We start from the raw sequence: 19,978 nt of genomic DNA on the forward strand, positions 1-19,978 counted from the left end.
CAGCTCCGATTCGACCCCTAGCCTGGGAACTTCCATATGCCACAGGTGTGGCCCTAAAAAAAGCCAAAAAAAAAAAAAAAACCCCACAAAAAAACAAAATTCACTGTAAGACTTGGAAGGAATCTCAAAGATGCTAAAATTTCAAACATGGGATACATTTTGATAGTTCATGGGGGAAAGTTCCTGGTAGGAGAGAGAGAGGGGGGAATCTGAGTAGCTTGTTTAGCTTATCTGTCAAGTGTAGAGGGACATAAAGGCAGTATTAAACTGGTGAGGTTGTTAGACAGGAAAAATGTACAACAGAATCTAAAGAGATGAAGACAAAACAGTTTATTTATTTATTTATTTTTGTCTTTTTTTGCCATTTCTTGGGCCGCTCCCGTGGCATATGGAGGTTCCCAGGCTAGGGGGTCTAATCAGAGCTGTAGCCGCCGGCCTACACCACAGCCACAGCAACGTGGGATCCGAGCCGCATCTGCACCCTACACCACAGCTCATGGCAACACCGGATCCTTCACCCACTGAGTAAGGCCAGGTATCGAACCCGCAACCTCATGGTTCCTAGTCAGATTCGTTAACTACTGTGCCACGACGGGAACTCTGACAAAACATTTTAACTGGCAAGAGTAAAGTGTTGATTGTTGCTGGTTTTGCACGGGTAGAGGTGACTTGGAAGCTAGATTACTGGTTGCTTTTGTTCCATACAAGAGGCATTTTTGTTCAGATAGTTCCTTAGAAAATGAGAGCAGAGTTTGATTTGTCTGTTTCTACAGATGCCATATATTTCTCTAACTAAACGTGTGAATCTTTGACCATGTCATTCATTTCCTATTACTTATTTAGACTTGGTAGTTATTTATTTTTATTTATTTATTTATCTATTTATTTTTGTCTTTTTGCCTTTTCTAGGGCCGCTTCCCGCGGCACATGGAGGTTCCCAGGCTAGGGGTTGAATCGGAGCTGTATCCGCTGGCCTACACCAGAGCCACAGCAACTTGGGATCTGAGCCGCATCTGTGACCTACACCACACAGCTCACGGCAACACCGGATCCTTGACCCACTGAGCGTGGCCAGGGATCGAACCCACAACCTCATGGTTCCTAGTTGGATTCATTAACAACTGCACCACGATGGGAACTCCATTGACAGTTATTTTTTTTCTGTTTTTCTATTTTTTTCTACCATCAGCCGTAATTTTATGTCCCAGGGTCTTGTCAAAGTGGCCAGATGGTTGAGAGTAAAATAGAGATTGGAGAAGGCAGGGCATAAATAGACTCCATCCTACAACCTAAAATTAAAGTTAAACTGGCTGCCTTGATTCTTTCTTCTTCCTCACAAATCATCCGACTCGAAATCACTGAAATCCTCTTTCTCAAGTTCTGAGTTGAATGTCCTTATCTTTCTCAGACGAAAGCCACTGCAGCCTTGGGTTTCAAAGTCCTCCCCAGCTAGCACCAGGGATGACCTTTCCCTGCTTCATTTTCCTAGGCCATCCTGCGCTCCCAGAGAAGCCTGCCTATTTATTTTGCCAGGAACTATTTTATTCTTCGAAAACTTTTTTTTTTCTCTTTTTGGTCTTTTTATGGCCATACCCGCGACATATGGAGGTTCCCAGGTTAGAGGTTGACTAGGAGCTGCAGTGGCTGGCCTGCACCACAGCCACAGCAGTGCAGGATCCGAGCCGCAACTGGGACCTACACCACAGCTCACAGCAACGCCGGGTCCTTAACTCACTGAGCGAGGCCAGGGATCGAACCTGCATCCTCATGGATGCTAGTTAGATTCATTTCTGCTGCACCCCAAAGGGAATGCCTGTGAGCCAGTTCTTCCTTCCGTTTTGTATCAGTAGAACCTTCTTTAAAACCTCATTTTAAAAGATCTTCCCTGTAAAGAAAGTGCTCTGTAAATACATCACTGTAAGTATTTTACTTAGGGGGTGACTAGGTCTCCAGACTCAAAAATCCATTCCTGAATCGGGAGTATTGGGGATCGGGGTGTAATTTGGAATCAGGTGTCAAGTAACTTGGAATCACGTCTAAGGAGATTGCACGGGAAAGGCCCTTCACCTGTTCCAGCATGTGAACCATGTATTCAAAATGCAGCATACAGTGTTCACTCTCAAAGTCAATATAAACTGAATTTCATTTTTGATAAGGTGGACATGGAGCATGTAAAGGTTTTTTGTTTTTCTGTGTGTGTTTTTTTTTTTTGTCTTTTTAGGGCCACACCCGTGGCATATGGAGGTTCCCAGGCTAGGAGTCAAATCAGAGCTGCAGCCACCAGCCTATACCAGAGCCACAGCAACACGGGATCTGAGCCACATCTGCCGCCTACACCATAGCTCCCTGCAGTGCCGGATCCTTAACCCATGGAGCGAGGCCAGGGATCGAACCCAAGTCCTGAAGGGTGCTAGTTGGGTTCGTTAACTGATGCGCCATGATGGGAACTCCTTAAGGTTTTTTTAAAAAAATCTTTAGTAACCACTACCATTCCTTTTTTTTTTATATTACTCAATGAATTTATTACATTTATAGTTGTACAAGGATCATCACAATCCAGTCTAACATTCCTTTTTTTAAACATGTGATTGAAGGTTGGAAGGTGGCCTTATCCTATGAAGTAATTTTGAGTTTTGGATCGTAGGTCTTGTCAGCTGCTGCCGCAGCCGGTGTGTCTGTGGCCTTCGGGGCACCTATCGGAGGAGTATTATTCAGCCTGGAAGAGGTAACAGCTTTTATCTGTCTGTGGAACACACCCCTGATTTTGTGCCTGGAATTCTGGGCCACTGCCTCTACACGTTGCAGTCCCGACATGCACCGCCCAACTCCAGTGCTTTGCCCTGGGACCCCAGATCTCCAGGCAGTTTTCATGCCCAGCTCAACTTCCCACAGCACCGATTTTTCATCCCAGACAGGTTCTGCATATTGACTGAGTTGACCTTCTCACTGTCTTACAGGTCAGCTACTACTTTCCCCTCAAAACACTGTGGCGTTCGTTTTTTGCAGCCTTAGTGGCCGCGTTTACCCTTCGCTCCATCAACCCATTTGGCAACAGCCGCCTGGTTCTGTTCTATGTGGAGTTTCACACCCCGTGGCATCTCTTTGAGCTCGTGCCCTTCATCCTGCTGGGCATCTTTGGTGGCCTGTGGGGAGCCCTGTTTATCCGCACCAACATCGCCTGGTGTCGGAAGCGGAAGACCACCCAGTTGGGCAAGTATCCGGTCATAGAGGTGCTCGTCGTGACAGCCATCACCGCCATCCTGGCTTTCCCCAATGAGTACACCCGCATGAGCACAAGCGAGCTCATTTCCGAGCTGTTCAATGACTGTGGCCTTCTGGACTCCTCCAAGCTCTGCGATTATGAGAACCGTTTCAACACAAGCAAGGCTGCTGAGCTCCCCGACAGGCCGGCTGGTGCGGGCGTCTACAGTGCGATGTGGCAGCTGGCCTTGACCCTCATCCTGAAAATCGTCATCACTATATTCACCTTTGGCATGAAGGTGAGGAGATTCCGTTGGTCCTCGGTGGTTATGTGTATGGCTGGAGGTTCGGAGGGCGAAGCTGGGACCTACAATTCTTATGGCTCGTTTGGCATGTCAAGCTGCACCCAGTGTTCTCCCCCTCCCCACCCCCCCCTCCAAGCCCTTCCCCCCCAAGCCCCCCCCCCCCCCCCGACCACCCCACATGTCCTCATGACTCCTTAGACAGTTGTACTGCTATGCGAAATTGTCCAAGCCTAGTTTTAGGCCAAACGCAATCCCCGCTGATGAGATTTCAAGTAGACATGGGTCTTCTCCTTTTCTGTGGAGGGCGTATTTTGCCCCTCAAAAAGGATGGCGAGGCATTCCCGTCATAGTGCGGCGGACACACATCCAGCTGGGAACCATGAGGTCGCAGGTTCGATCCCTGACCTTGCTCAGTGGGTGAAGGATCCGGCATTGCTGTGAGCTGGGGGTGTAGGTCGCAGCTGTAGCTCCCATTAGACCCCTAGCCTGGGAACCTCCATATGCCGCAGGTGTGGCTCTTCAAAAAAAAAAAAAGGATGGCGAGGTATTTATTCCAGTGCATTTTGGATCAGAAAACTATCTGGCCAATGCATTTTTAGTCCTTATGAGGTAGCTTTTGAGTTTACCCATAAAGCAAAATCTTAGGCTGAACCAAATCAAGTTGCTGACCTTTTTGACCCCTGAAATCACAATTTCATAGGGTTCAACCCAATAGATAGCTAAATGTATTCTTACAGTGGTTTTCCATGTCCAGGTATTCCAGGAATTTCACAGGCAATCCATTTAGATGATCAAAAGCAGGCATCAGGCCAGCACCTTTTTTACTTTAAGTACCTGTTATCATTTCCATGTGTCAGAAGGAACCAGAAAGGAGAGTTTGTTAATGTATTATCCTCCTTCTTCCTTGGTTTTTATTTGTTTTTTTTTTTCTTCAGCACTCACCTACCAAGGTATTTCCCTCTAAGGGAACGGTGATTAAAACCAGAAAATAAGAACCGGCCACGCAATTTAGGCAGAACTGTAATCTCTGAATTAATACCCATCTTTCTCAGCACCTGGACAGATTTGCGGTGCTTCCAGAACTCCTTTTCACCTCATGCTTCATTCTTTCTTTTAGAGTGAATTTGCAGACCATCAGATCCACCCCGATTCAAATGTATTCCAAACCAAATACAAGCCTTTTTACTTTGTGTAATTTTTTTTGGCCACGCCCACAGCATGCAGAGGTTCCCAGGCCAGGGATCAAACCCAAGCCATAGCAGTGCCCCAGGCTGCTGCAGTGAAAATGCTGGATCCTTAACCTACTATGCCACAAGGGAACTCCAAACGTAAGTTGTGTTCAAATACTCTGCTCTCAGATTATCGCTGCCAACATTAACCCTCTCTTACTTAGCACAGCAAATTGAGAATGCCTCCCTGTAACCTAGGAGTCAAAAAAAGAGTGGGGAGACAGACGCTTTAGAGTTCCTTTTTGGGATAGTCATGGGACCATAGTCACTACCTCCTTTTAAAAATGTAATCATTGACTCTTTCTTTATACTGTGGAAATACACTGCAACCTCATGCGCCATCCTTTTTGTGTGAGCAATGGGTCAGGATTCGATACATGAGAGTGGTTACAAGCGTTGCATTTACACCCCAGCACCAGTGTGTACTAACTCTCGGCCTTGGGTGAGTTCCTTACCCTCTCTGCACCTTAGGTCCTTTGAGAGTTGGGAGTAAGAGCACCTGCCTCCTGGGGTGGTTTTAAAGAACCTGTGAAATCCTGTCTGTAGAGCATCCAGCATGGATAGAACATGGTAGACAGTCAATAAAGGGTAATTGATACTGATAAAAGTTCAAAATTGGGGAAAATGTCTGCATATATGAGAAACTCCATCTATTTTCCTTTTTCTTTGGGAAAGGCTTAATTTCTGCCTCCAGTTCTGTGTTGGTCTGGAGAGTTCAGGCTCTTGCCTGATGGACCCCGAATCAGGGTAAGCGTCTTTGCAGTCGTACTTGCCTGCACGTACGTCCCAGAGAACCTCTAGTCCCTGTAGTGTCACACAAATCTTTGCAGCCACTTGCTAGCATAGTGCATAGTTCAATTGTCATTGGCCTGTTTGCTTCGCAGAGGGACAGTCCTCTACCCCTTACCATATGCCAGGCGATCATGTCACTTCTCAGTGACCATCTTTTGCTTTCTCTTTGCAGATCCCCTCTGGCCTCTTTATCCCTAGCATGGCTGTTGGTGCTATAGCGGGTCGGCTTTTGGGAGTAGGGATGGAACAGCTGGCTTATTACCACCATGACTGGGCCATCTTCAATAGCTGGTGCAGTCAAGGAGCGGACTGTATCACCCCTGGCCTTTATGCCATGGTTGGGGCTGCAGCCTGCTTGGGTGAGTACTGTTTGCATTGATTTCGGAGAGATCGCCACACAGGTGACGTGATAAAGACAGTGATATTAAACACAATTGACTGTAGTTTTTTGTTTTTTGTTTTTTTTAAATGACTGTTCCTGGTCGGGTTTGACATTTTCAGTTACTTTAAGGAAACATCCCTTTTTTTTTTTTTTCTTTTTAGGGCCCCACCCACGGCATATGGAAGTTCCCAGGCTAGGGGTCGAATCGGAGCTGCAGCTGCCGGCCCAACCCACAGCCACAGCCACGCGGGATCCTTAACCCACGGAGCGAGACCAGGGATCGAACCCGAATCCTCATGGGTACTAGTTGGATTCTTAACCCACTGAGCCACAATGGGAACTCCAAGGAAACCTTCTTTTACCATATATCTACATTCCTCCTCTTTGAGAGTAATTCTTCCCTCAAATTCTATCATATTAAGGAAATAATTCAAAATTGGGAGAGATATCCGCACACGAATGTTCATCATGATGTTATTTATAATAGTAAATAATTGGAGTCAACCTAAAAGCACAATAGGGGACTGGTTAAATAAACTATTATCCATATAATGTAATACTATGCACCCACTGAATGTGATACTATGTTAAGTGTCTTTAAATACAATATGAAATAAATTTGTTCTAATACACAAAGTGTTCCCACCATAAAGTTGGGAGAAAAAGCATGGTGGGGAATTAAATATAACATGCGCTCATGTGTGTAAGAACATACCTTTTTGCATAGTAAAAAACTTGGAAGACATTGGAAAGTTTTACTCTGCGTATTTCTAGGCAGTGAGCTTATGGATAATGACTTTGTTTTATATACTTAAAAATATATATTTTTCTGGAGTTCCCGTCGTGGCGCAGTGGTTAACGAATCCGACTAGGAACCATGAGGTTGCAGTTCGGTCCCTGCCCTTGCTCAGTGGGTTATCGATCCAGCGTTGCTGTGAACTGTGGTGTAGGTTGCAGACGTGGCTTGGATCCCGCATTGCTGTGGCTCTGGCGTAGGCCGGTGGCTACAGCTCCGATTCAACCCCTACCCTGGGAACCTCCATGTGCTGCAGGAGCAACCCAAGAAATAGCAAAAAGACCAATATATATATATATATATATATATAATTTTCCACAGTGAGTACACATCCCAGAAAACCTCTTGGATCTATAGTGTTACGTAAATGATGGAGTTTTTTGGGTCTTTTTTGCTCTTTAGGGCCACACCCGCGGCACAGGGAGGTTCCCAGGCTAGGGGTCGAATCGGAGCTACAGCTGCCAGCCTACACCACAGCCACAGCAACATCAGATCCGAGCCACGTCTGCGACCTACACCACAACTCACAGCAACGCCAGATCCTTCATCCACTGAGCGAGGCCGGGGATCGAACCCGAAACCTCATGGTTCCTAGTCAGATTCGTTTCTGCTGCGCCATGACGGGAACTCCTATAAATCATAGCAATCTTATGCAATTACTTTTATAATTGGGAGTGGGGAGGAACAGACCAGTTAAAGAAGACTGAAGGAGGCAATTTGTACTTTTGTAGAGGTTATTCTGAGAGATCTGACTCCTGTCCATTGTAAATTTGCTTGAATGCAGTTGCAAGGGTCTGTGCAGTTGTAGGTGAGGCCTCTTTTTAGTGATGTTTCTTTCTTTCTTTTCTTTTCTTTTTTTTTTTTTTTTGCCATTTCTTGGGCCGCTCCCTTGGCGTATGGAGGTTCCCAGACTAAGGGGTCGAATCGGAGCTGTAGCTGCCTGCCTACGCCACAGCCACAGCAATGCCAAACCCGAGCTGCATCTGCTACCTACACTACAGCTCATGGCAACGCTGGATCCTTAACCCACGGAGCAAGGCCAGGGATCGAACCCGCAACCTCATGGTTCCTAGTCAGATTCGTTAACCACTGAGCCACGAAGGGAACTCCCTAGTGACGTTCCTGATAACTGGCTTTTTCTGGTTGGGGCCTAGGATAGGCTCATACCTGCAGTGACTCCTCTGCTCGCCTGCCTTTGGTATGTAGTCTGTGTCTGATGTTTTAAATTGTTTTTGTGCAGGTGGGGTGACTCGGATGACTGTTTCTCTTGTTGTCATAATGTTTGAACTGACTGGTGGCCTGGAATACATTGTGCCTCTGATGGCGGCAGCCATGACAAGCAAGTGGGTGGCAGACGCTCTCGGGCGGGAGGGCATCTATGATGCCCACATTCGTCTCAATGGATACCCCTTTCTTGAAGCCAAAGAAGAGTTTGCTCATAAGACCCTGGCAATGGACGTGATGAAACCCCGGAGAAACGATCCTTCGTTGACTGTACTCACTCAGGACAGTATGACCGTGGAAGATGTAGAGACCATTATCAGTGAAACCACTTACAGTGGCTTCCCAGTGGTGGTATCGCGGGAGTCCCAAAGACTTGTGGGTTTTGTCCTCCGAAGAGATCTCATTATTTCAATTGGTAAGGATTTCAGAAAGGGCCTGAGGGAGTCCACTATGGAAAGAAATAAATATGCATTGCGGGGAGGGATAATTAGGAGTTTGGGATTACCGTATATACGCTACTATATACAAAATAGGCAAACAACAAAGACCCACTGTATAGCATAGGGGACTATACCCAACATATTATAATAACTTATAATGGAAAAGAATCTGAAAAAGGATATCTATCTATCTATCCGTCTACCTATGATATATCATACCATATCATGTAATATATAATCATTTTGCTGTACACTTGAAACTAACATATTTACATTGTCATATATATATGTATATATATATATGACCGAGGGAGAGGGACTAGTTAGGGGCCAGAAGGTTAGAAACAGTCCTTCCTTTTTCAACCTTTTTTTGCACCACCCCCCAACTTTTCAACTAGAAAATGCCCGAAAAAAACAGGATGGAGTTGTGAGCACGTCCATCATTTATTTCACCGAGCATTCTCCTCCAATGCCCCCATACACGCCGCCTACCCTCAAGCTTCGGAACATCCTGGACCTCAGCCCCTTCACTGTGACCGACCTGACACCCATGGAGATCGTGGTGGATATCTTCCGCAAGCTGGGCCTGCGCCAGTGTCTGGTTACGCACAATGGGTGAGAGCTCTTTGGTGCAAAGCTGGTTGGAATTGGGGAGAGAAGAGAATGTAGAGAGAGAAAGAAAGAGCCCAGGAATGTCCAGGAACATCAGCAGCATGTCTAGACCTTTCGGAAGCTCTGAGATGAAGGCAGATGTGTCTTTCACTGTCAGGATTCATAGGAAAGGGTGTTGGGGAAGATAGTGGGTTTGAGAGACGTGAACTGCTGGCCACACGTTGCCAATAACTCCGTTCCTCCCCTGCGAAGGAAACAAGTCTGTTCTTAGAAACAGGCGGCACTGAAATCATTGGATTCAGTAGGATGTGTACAGTATTTGGTCCTTATGGTACCTTTGTTATTATATTTGAGGGTAAGAAATCCAAGTTCCAGTGAGGTTTAAAGATTATATATGCAAGGACCCCCCTGTTACCATCTAGTAGAGGTAGGCTTTAAATATAAGTCTTCTGACTCTCGAGGCTAAGGCTCTTTCTTTTTAGGGTATTTCTTTTCTTTCTTTCTTTCGTTCATTCGTTCATTCATTCATTCGTTCGTTTGTTCATTCGTTCATTCGTTTTTTGGTCTTTTTTTTTTTTTTTTAGGGCCACTCCCGAGGCACATGGAGATTCCCAGGCTAGGGGTGGAATCGGAGCTGTAGCCGCCGGCCTTCACCACAGCCACAGCAACGCGGGATCTGAGCCACATTTGTGACCTATACCACAGCTCACGGCAATGCCGGATCCTTCACCCACGGATCCTTCACCCACGGAGGAAGGCCAGGGATCGAACCCGCATCCTCATGGACCCTAGTCGGGTTTGTTAACCCTTGAGCCACAATGGGAACTCCTTTCCAGGATATTTCTTATCCAGTCAAGAAAGCCCTGCTCTTTTTATTGGAAAGCAAAGGAAGTTGAGGTGAAGGGGGACGTGTGTGTGTGTGTGTGTGTGTGTGTGTGTGAACATGGTATGTTAATCCAGCAATTATATAAGAATTTCACCCTCAAAAATTTCTGGATAGTGTAACAGATGTCTTGCAGGATTGAAACCAGTAGGGGGACTTTTTCTAACTGATTCCTTCAACCTTTCCCGAATCTGTACTTCATGTACGAAGGTATTCCACTAGATTCCGGGGAGAGGCAAAAGTGAATGAGACCCTTCTCTGCCCTCAAGGAGTGTGCAGTGTGTTATAGGGAAGCCGAACACACCCAGGTGCTTATAGTACAACAGCAAACAGGACAAGTGCTACGGAAGAAGTGTGCACAGAACATGCTGTTCCTAGGAGGAGGGCACAGTTATTGCCAGCTCGTAGGATCAAGGAAGGCGTTCTAGAAGAGGGACATGTGAACTGGCTTGCAAAAGGTGAGATTCATACACGTAGAGAATGATTTTTTTTTTTGCACTTTTTTTTTAGGGCTGTACCTGCCGCATATGAAAGTTCCCAGGCTAGGGGTCGAATCAGACCTACAGCTGCCGGCCTACACCACAGCCACAGATCCGAGCCAGATCTGAGCCGCTTCTGTGACCTACCCCACAGCTTCCTGCAACACTGGATCCTTAACCCACGGAGCAAGGCCAGGGATCGAACCCGCATCCTCCTCGATCCTAGTTGGATTCGTTGCTGCTGCACCCCAGTGGCCACTCCGAGAAGAATGTTTAAACCACAGGAAATAGCAGGATATAAGACCTAGAGGTAGAAATACGTAGAGCTTGCTTAGGGACCCACGCATTGTCCCATTTGCTGAGTACATGTAACCTAGTCCCGTTATCGCCTCATTCTCTCAGGGCAGATAGTGTTCAAAGACAAAGTGGGAAAAAGCCTGAGAAGGAAAAGGTCACCTTTGAGGACATTGTGTTAACTACAGACTGATGTGTGTTTCATTGTCTTGTTTTGTCTTTTAGGCGATTGCTTGGAATCATTACCAAAAAGGATGTGCTGAAGCACATAGCACAGATGGCCAACCAAGATCCCGATTCCATTCTCTTCAACTAGAATCACAGGGTTGTTACTGGATATAAAACAGGAAGGACAGTGCAGACCATGGATATATTTTATTAACTGGGTACTCAAACCACATTTCCCACATTTGGATGGTGAAGTTATATTAGTGTGTTGTCTCTTTCCTACAAGTTAACCAGTTGCACTACATAATCTCTGGAAATTAATCTTCTCTTTAGGAGAAAATTCAGTAAGGCTTCTGTGATATTGCATTAGGAGGATTTCATGAAAGCGTGAACAAGATTGCTATGGTTTTAATTCTTTTTCTTTTTTTTAAGATTTTTTTTTTAATTTAAAACATAATCGTTAGCCAATATGCAATCACTGAAAACTATGCAAGAAAAATTCCAGCCGTCCTGACCTATAGCCTGCAGGAAACTCATGAAAAAGTCACTTTTGGGGACTCTGACTGTCATTGGTGGAAGATGAAGTGTAAACTAAGGGGCTTTGCTTTTTCCAACCACAGAAAGGAAAGCCAGAAGGAAAATAGTAATGGTATTTTCCAGACTGTGAATTCAGTTCAAATGTTAATCCTATTCCTGTTACAATATTTAGCATTATTAGTTTATGTGTGTGTATGTTAATTTTAATATCTGATTATAAGACAATGCTGCTTTGGTTAATCTCCTCTAAATGAATTTAGAGAGGTTGACTTTTATAGCTTGCTTGTTCCTGGTACTCTTTTGAAGTGCACAACAAGTTATAGAATTTTCTCCTTGTCTGACAAAAAGGGTAATTTTCCAGATTGGTTAGCTCGTAGACAAGGACTTGGCCATGAATGTCTTAGTAGCAAGGAAACGATTTCTCCAGCTTCCTTGAAATGAATGATTAGTCAAGTTCTAAGCAAAGTCACCGACTAGGAATTTCACATTTTGGTGAGGTCCCCACCGATCTGCTCATCCAGATGCCACCTCCACGAGTGATGGTGCTCTCGGCTTCTGGAGTATGTAAGACTCGTAAAGGGAACCACGTCGAGACTGCATACTGGTAAAGCTGGGACGATTCCGAGCTGTGTCTGCGTTCTCATGCATTCCTTCGTAACAACCACCAGTACTAGGATAACTGGGCACCCATGCCGCCTCCCAGTGTTAAGTACGTCGAACAGGCCAGTGTTGTCCCCGTGATCGTGAATTTAGGCTCTGAGGTACTTGCAAATACATTCAAGGCATCGGAACAGGATAGGCAGCTGTGACTCCCTTGAGGCTCCTTGGAATTCTTAATACAACCCTATTCCTAATCCTAACCCGTCCTCAGACCCAGGGGTGTGGACAAGGCCTGGTGACACCAAAGGTGCTTGCAATCCACTCGAAAAGGTGCCTGTCTCCATTTCCCACTACCTTGACTGCAGTAGAAGACATCACGCGCTAGGGACAGCTGGTGGCATTACAGAGCCACCGCCATCATTCCGACTCTGGTTTCATCTTCTACAGGTTTGCCCACGTGCAGTCGTTCCCCCTCCTCTCTTCTCCCTTTCCCCCGCCTCAGTCCTGAGTCCCCTCTTTGGGGTTGAGCGCTCTGCCTGGTTAATGATTTCCTGTTACACAAAACACCCCCCCCCCCCGCCCCCCCGCCCAGGGCTAGTTAAATTGTCAACCAAGCCTCCGCAATCTTAACGGCCCCTGGACCAGAGGACCATTTGCTTTGCCCTGGAGCTCAAGTAGCTGCCACCGCACCTCCCTTTCCACGCTGCTACCCACAGCAGTGAGACTCCAACCCTAGTGGGGAGCATTGAGCCTTTCCCGTTTTGTGAATCTGTCCCCGGCCCTCCCCACCTTCGTTCTGGCCGAGAATCACCAGTCCCTCGGCCTATCCTCTCCCACCCTCTGCATACCTCATTTTAAAAGTTGCTGATCTCTGAGACTCAGCATTTTGTTTTTTTTTTTTTTGGTTGTTAACCCCTAGTTCTTATCTCTCCAAAAATCTGAAATTCTTTTACTGCCCAGAACTGGTGAGCCAAAGCTTATTTTGATATTTATCTTTAAAAAGGCGGTCACCAGACTCTCTCCTTTTAAGTATATCACTCTAGCATTTTAATGAAAAAGACAAAAAAAAAAAAGCCCTCCCTAGGTTATCTTATATTATAGTCATGCCTCAGTAACTTCACATCTCTCGTCCATCCTGTGCCACTGATTCCCTCACACACGCTGAGGCTGTCTGCCTGACTACCCTGTGTATTGTGTAGCAAAGTTCTTACGTGTGTACTTCTGGTTCATTACCTATCTTTCTCTTATCAGCTGTCCAGCTAAAGTTTGCAAAACAGGAAAGGGTAGCATTTCTGGTATTCGATGACCGTGAAAGGTTTGGTCGCATTTCATAGGGCAGCAGGTATACGGAGGGTGTCTGAGTTTGCCGTTGTGTTTCTTGTAGGCTCTGTTCTCGCTTTTAGACAGATGAGCCGGTGTTAAGGTGCTACTTCCCAGAAAAAAAAATTCAAGAAATCAGATAACACTGTGCCAAGGTATACTTTCTAGATGTTAAGCACCCATTGGCCCTCCAGAGAATAATACCCCTTTGATACCTCACTCCTGATAAATCTCACTCATTAACCTCAGCTTCTCAGGAATCCTCGTGACTCAAAGGCTAGAAGTAGCTGTAGTGTGTGGTGTTCTATGTCCATTAGATGTCCATTCCTATGGTTTGGCTCAAAGGTTGGCTAATTGTGGTAGAGCCCTCCGTTAGACTGCTAGCTCAGCACCTTAACCCTCAAGAAGTTCTTGTCTCGAGGCCTAGAAAAATGTTCTTTCGGCCATTGCCACTTCAGCAGTTGGACACACTTAAACCAACAAAGCTGATCTGGTGGTCGGTGTGTGTGGGGGGAGTGTCAGTAGCCTCAAGTGGCCACATACCTCAGTGGCAAAAGACGAGATAATCTGTGATCGAATAATTCGTGTGAGTCGAGACTAGTTGATCCTGGTATTAAGAAAAAAAAAAAAAAAAAAAAAGATGGCCTGACCCAAGGAATTTACAAAAGAATGCCAAGAAGTGCTTCCGCAGAGTTAAGGTTTTCCAAGACAGAGTATGTGGGAGACATCCAGCCATGAAAGGAATGAGAGTCTATAGATTTGTAAAAAAAAAAAAAAAAAAAAAAAAAAGCAAAAACCAAAAAAACCCCCAAACTAACTGCTCTATTTCATATCTTCAGATCTGCCATGTAAAGAATTAAAGCAGCTGAAATAGTTAAGGCAGGGGACTAAACTGAACAGGCAAAATAATGGCCGCTTTCCAGATCACTTGTGTTTGGATGTTTATTCAGACGCTCTCTTTTCTGGCTCCCGGTGGAACATCTGGCTCAGCCCAGCTGTGGCGTTAGAGGTGATAAAATCCACAGCGCACAGCTCCTCTGGCGGATGATCTGACGTGGGTGATGCTTTGCATTTGCCAGTCAGCAGAGCAGACCATTGATTTGCTGATGGAACTGCAAAGCAGTTCACGTGTGTGGGCACCAGAGGCTGAATCTGAACCCTTGGCAGGTAGAGCAGAGCGCAGCATACATGCCTCTGGCAAGTCTTCAGTTGTGTTGGAACCCGAGAGTGAGAAAGCAATGGAGACTCGGTGTGGTCTGAGGCTACGCAGTAATTCTTAACTATGAATTTACGAACCCATTCAGGTGTCGGGGGCAGGGAGCAAACAGGTGCTTGAAGCCAGCGTGCAATAGAATCCACCAGAGAAAGTAATATGTATTGGAATCCACTGTCCCGGTTGGGTCTTGATTTTGGTTGGTTTTGTGAGGTGATGCGTAGGAAGGCATCCTGATTACCGCATGGCAGCTTTTGGGTTTATTTTTTAACAAAACACAGGGAGTGCAGTTTTTGAGGTGGTGTTCTTAAGAAATGAGAGTGAAGACAATGACCAAAAATTTGAAATGGCCAGTGCGTCTTATGTTGCCAAAGTACTGCCTGGCGACTGACCACATTGTATTGGGAGGAATCCGTTTGCGTTCACCGGATCAGAGCCGAACGCAGGCCACTCATCTGTTCAGAGAGAGCAGGAAAGCATCTTTCATGGTGGTGTGGAGGGTACGGAGCTCTTGAAAACCCTGAGAAAAAAATCAGGATTTTTGCAAGCAAAGGGGAGGTGGAATATTGAGTCCTTAAAAAAAAAAAAAAAAAGACCACCTAAATGTGTGGTCTGTATTTAAGTATCCTACAACCTTGATGATTATTATTATAATTATTATTTGCTTTCTAGAGCTGTACCTTGTGGCATATGGAGGTTCCCAGGCTAGGGGTCGAATCGGAGCTGTTGCCACCGGCCTACGCCAGAGCCACAGCAACGTGCCAGATCCAAGCTATGTCTGTGGCCTACACCACAGCTCACGGCAACACCGGATCCTTAACCTGCTGAGCGAGGCCAGGAATGGAACCTGCAACCTCATGGATCCCAGTCAGGTTCATTACCTCTGAGCCATGACGGGAACTCCCCATTTTTTTTTTTTTTTAAATCACCTCCAGGATTACCTGGATTCCCTTTGGAGAGAGAATGGAAAGTCTCATAAGAAACTATATGAGGTCTTGCAGGGTGGTGGGAGGAAGGCCATTCCATGCCCCTAGCCAGATATCCTGGCCTTTCTCATCGGCTTGATCACGTGCCTCAAGGGGAGAAAAAATGAGTAGCCTCCCAAAGACGGGGCTTTCCAAGCAACCAAGAGGCTCAAAGCAGCATTTGGCTGGAGGCAGTCTCCTTTGATGGAGAGGGCTGACCTAAAACCAGATACATGAAGAGGGCGGCATCCACTGCCATTGCCTCGATGCTAAGCTGCAGGTAGATTATCTTGAATTTTGTTAGCAAAATATTTACAGATGTTCCACTGTCAGCCTCCTGCGTATGTACGTCTTGTACATGAAAAAGAAAAAGGTGAGGGTTTCTCAGAGCTCAGGGACTTGGGTCAATCTGAAGTGCAATCCATATAGTTGGATCCGAGGCAGCCACTCAACTCGGCTCCGCCTCACTCTCGGTTGTGGGCGCCGAGGAGAGACGTTCTTGGCCGGAATAATAGCAGGTGGTAGCCAGGTCCAGTTACTGCCCCCAGGTTTGCTGGCCGGCGTCTCTCTTCGAAACATCTGGATCTGGGCAACGTCCTCAAGTGATGCAGGGAGCAAAAACGGTTTTTCCACTGTGTGGTCTGGTTTGGCCAGATCACAAAAGAAAAGAAAAGTCTGCGACGTGCGGAGTGGGTGTTCCTTTGGGGTGGGGGGGGAATGACCTCTCCAGTCACCCAGCTCAGTCTCGCAGTCATCAGTTCCTACCTCTAAGTTCCTGCCAAAGGGTCTTCGGCTTCTGTGTGCACATGCATGGAATGAATGCCCTGCCTAGAGTGTGGCCTTTTCAAGAGAAAAGGCAGGTGATGGTATAAAAAATACGAGAGGTTTTTGTTGTTGTTGTTTTGTTTTGTTTTTAAAAAGGGGGTCTCTGCCTCGCCCGCCTCTGTCTCTCTGTCTCTCCGCCTCCCCTCCTCCCCATGCCCTATGTTCAAATTTTTCTCAGTTGTTACATGTGTGTGGTTTTGAAGGTGGATCTTTGGAGAGGGAGAGGGTCCTTCGGAGAGCAGAGCATGGAGGATACGTCCGCATTGCTGGGGGCCAACAGGGCTTTGCTCCACTGTCGGGGCTAAAGCCCACGGTACCTGTTGGGAGGATGCAGGGCTGTAGCCTCTCAGGGCAGACATAGGACGTATGCATTGCTAAATATGAGTTCTCGTCCAAATCTGTCGGAAGGCAGAGGCAGTCTAGGATTTGGGGCGCGAAGTGCCACCTGACAGAATGGGGATGAGCGGTGGCCCGCAGTGGTTTAGTCAGGATGCGAATGTTTCGCCTCCTTCTCTTGAGTGTACCTCCAGATACATGCACCTGCAAGAGTGCGCCTTTCCCCCCGCCCCCCGCCGCCTCTGTTTCACTGTGTCCCTTCTTCTCTTTCCCATTGTCCTGCCTTTTTAGTACTCAGATTTTTTTAAAAATAAATATTTACTTTTTTATGATATATTTGGTCCCTTGGGACTATGTCATGATTCAGAATTAATTTCCTTCTAGGTAAAAACAAAAAAACAAACAAACAAAAAAACAAACAGATGTATTTAATATGTTTGTTCTTTTAAACTGTCTTTTGAAGCTATGCTGCTAACCAGCTACAGGCCAGAAGGGAGTTGGGCCAGATAGACCGCACCCTGGTCATGTCACTTGAGGATGACATGGATGTTTTGATGGTAACTCTTCTTCATTTGACCAAGGCCAGTCTCCTGCTCTGACCTCTGTCCATTCATTTCTCGCTGTGGGGAGACTCCTACCTGTGGGTGAGCCAGTGAGGCCAAGAGGATCAGAGCGGCCGGGTTCCAGCCCGTGGGCCACTCTATTCATCTCTCTGTAATAAGCTCATGTGTAGCCAAAGAAAACCTGTCTGACTCGACATTTTAGTTCCTGAGAGTTGGTAAAAGTTCAGCTGAAGCTGAGGTATAGCCATCAGCAGTAGCTAGGCGTCCAGAGACCACCATCAACCAAAGCTAATATAGCCTGAGTTTCCCCAGGAAGCTTGGTGCTGAGCTGTTCAGAGCAATTATTTCTCTGAGTGTTGCCAACCCGTTAGTCACGCTTTCTTAGCTTTATTCTAACTTTTGGAGACGTCGGTCCCCGTTCATAGGCACAGCCTGTACCAAAGCTGTACCAGCCTGTACCACTGCATACTTCATTCTGCTCCCTGGTCAAGCATAGCAGCGTAGTCTCAAAAGGAAGATGTGGGCTGGGGAGTTAGGAGACCTGGTTCCTATTCCCTATGCTTCTACTATACTAGCCTCGAGATCTTTAACCGCTCTGTGCCTCAGTGTTCCCATCTGCAAAATGGGGATAGTGTTAATTGCCCTACCTACCTCACAGGGTTGTTGTGAGGATAAACTGAGACCACGAAAGGAAAGTACTTTGACAAGTGCTATGCAACTTACAAGAAAGGGAAACAATCACGTTCAAGGCAATGGGATGGACATTGGCAGAAGGGTTAATGGGACTGTCCAGCCCTTTCTCTGTGTGGCTTAAACCCAGGTTGCCATTGCTTTATACATTTTTTCACTTAGCACAGATTTGTAATTATGCATGTAATAAAGCACAGCCTTATCCGACTTGGCGTCTGGTGTGTCTTTGAAGACCCTAAATTTGTGTGTGTGTGTGTGTGTGTGTGTGTGTGTGTGGAGGGGGTGCTTGAATCATGTTTGGTTCAGAGGTAGGTGGTAAATCCTGTACTATCTCTAACACTTGTGGAGTTCCCGTCGTGGCTCCGTGGTTAACGAATCCGCCTAGGAACCATGAGGTTGTGGGTTCGATCCCTGGCCTCGCTCTGTGGGTTGAGGATCCGGCGTTGCCGTGAGCTGTGGTGTGGGTTGCAGACATGGCTCGGATCCCCCGTGGTTGTGGCTCTGGCGTCGGCCGGTGGCTGTGGCTCCAATTCAACCCCTAGCCTGGGAACATCTAGATGATGCCGAGGGAGGGAGAGGCCTTAGAAAAGGCAAAAAGCCAAAAAAAAAAAAAAAAAGACTCATGAAGACTCGAAATTTCATAGCTATTGCTTTCTGATCATAAAAGCGGGGGCGTGGAGATTGGGGGTTGGTGATAGAAAAGGCACCGCCTACCTGCAGGCTCACTTCTCAAAATGATTTATTAAATACTTCATTCTGTTTTACGTTTCCAGAGTTAGGAATACTTTTTACTGTAAGAAGACAAACGAGCACCTTGCGTTTCTGGAGCGATTCCAGATACCTCCTTCATTATGGCTCCTTAAATGTTCCTTAAATGTTCCTTAAATGTTCTTGTCTCAGATACTGGTGATACTTTCCTGGTGAAATAAGGATTAACCGGGAGCTGTATTTCTTTGTCTTGTTTTGAGCTTTTAGTGATGGAAGGATGTGGGATTTTGACAAGCCTCCTGCTTACAGTTAGTTCTTCCATGGAGCAGGATGGGTGACAGAGGTGGCCCTGCAGTGAATGGTAGGGCGAATGGTACCTTGTTTATGGTGTGTTGGGATTGAACTGTCTTCCATGGGAAACGCTTGGAAGTGACTGATGAGTGAGAGGCTTCGGGGACGTGGTTGAATATTCACCCGTGTCCTTTTCAAACCTTGCTGAAACCCAGAAAACAAAAGAAGGTTATGCTCTGAATTAGGGTTTCCCTACTTTCTCACTCTATTCTCCCTGAATCTGATTCCTGCCCTCCCTCTCTGTTAGCCAGACCACTAAGAAGGCAGTTCAAGGTGTGTCCACGGTTTCATTTAAATTTTTCTCCAGGAGTTCTCGTCGTGGTGCAGTGGTTAATGAATCCGACTAGGAACCATGAGGTTGCGGGTTCGATCCCTGCACTTGCTCAGTGGGTTAACGATCCGGCGTTGCCGTGAGCTGTGGTGTAGGTTGCAGACGTGGCTCAGATCCCGCGTTGCTGTGGCTCTGGTGTAGGCCGGTGGCTACAGCTCCGACTTGACCCCTAGCCTGGGAATCTCCATATGCCGCGGGAGCGGCCCAAGAAATAGCAAAAAGACAATAAATAAATAAATAAATAAATAAATAAATAAATAAGTAAATAAGTAAATTTTTCTCCAGTGGACATTTGATTACTCTGCCCCAGGGGTGTCTTAATATCTTGTTGCTACTAAGAACTTTAATGCCTTTGGCCTACTTGGTATCATTTCAGGAAGGACACTTCTATGTAAAAATAGCTCCCTCAGGAGTTCCCACTGTGGCGCAGCGGAAACAAATCTGACTAGGAACCATGAGGTTGCGGGTTTGATCCCTGGCCTCGCTCAGTGGGTTAAGGATCCGGTGTGGCTGTGGCTTGGCATAAGCTGACAGCTGTAGCTCCGATTCGACCTCTAGCCTGGGAACCTCCATCTTATGCCATGGGTGCGGCCCTAAAAAAGAAAAAAAAAAGTAAAATTTAAAAAAATTTAAAAAATAAGTAAAAATAACTCCTTCATAAGCATGAAATTCCACAAGGAATCTCAGCTTTTGATGTTAGTTATCATTTTACTGGACCTCCTTCTACGCTATCA

The 19,978-nt window shown here is 46.2% G+C and overlaps 1 protein-coding gene across 2 annotated transcripts in view; it reads left to right on the forward strand.

Moving 5' to 3' along the window:
* CLCN5 (chloride voltage-gated channel 5) overlaps window positions 1-13,924 on the forward strand; it is a 202,312-nt gene extending 188,388 nt beyond the window's left edge. For both annotated transcript variants that reach the window (XM_047764833.1, XM_047764834.1), the window contains 6 exons: window positions 2,645-2,725; window positions 2,958-3,500; window positions 5,700-5,886; window positions 7,946-8,344; window positions 8,768-8,984; window positions 10,863-13,924. In XM_047764833.1, coding sequence (XP_047620789.1) covers window positions 2,645-2,725; window positions 2,958-3,500; window positions 5,700-5,886; window positions 7,946-8,344; window positions 8,768-8,984; window positions 10,863-10,953 — 1,518 coding nt within the window. In that variant the 3' untranslated portion in view covers window positions 10,954-13,924. The remainder of the gene's footprint in view (window positions 1-2,644; window positions 2,726-2,957; window positions 3,501-5,699; window positions 5,887-7,945; window positions 8,345-8,767; window positions 8,985-10,862) is intronic.
* Window positions 13,925-19,978: the final 6,054 nt, after the last annotated feature.

This window comes from Phacochoerus africanus, chromosome X (assembly GCF_016906955.1).
Source record: "Phacochoerus africanus isolate WHEZ1 chromosome X, ROS_Pafr_v1, whole genome shotgun sequence".
Lineage (NCBI taxonomy): Eukaryota > Metazoa > Chordata > Mammalia > Artiodactyla > Suidae > Phacochoerus > Phacochoerus africanus.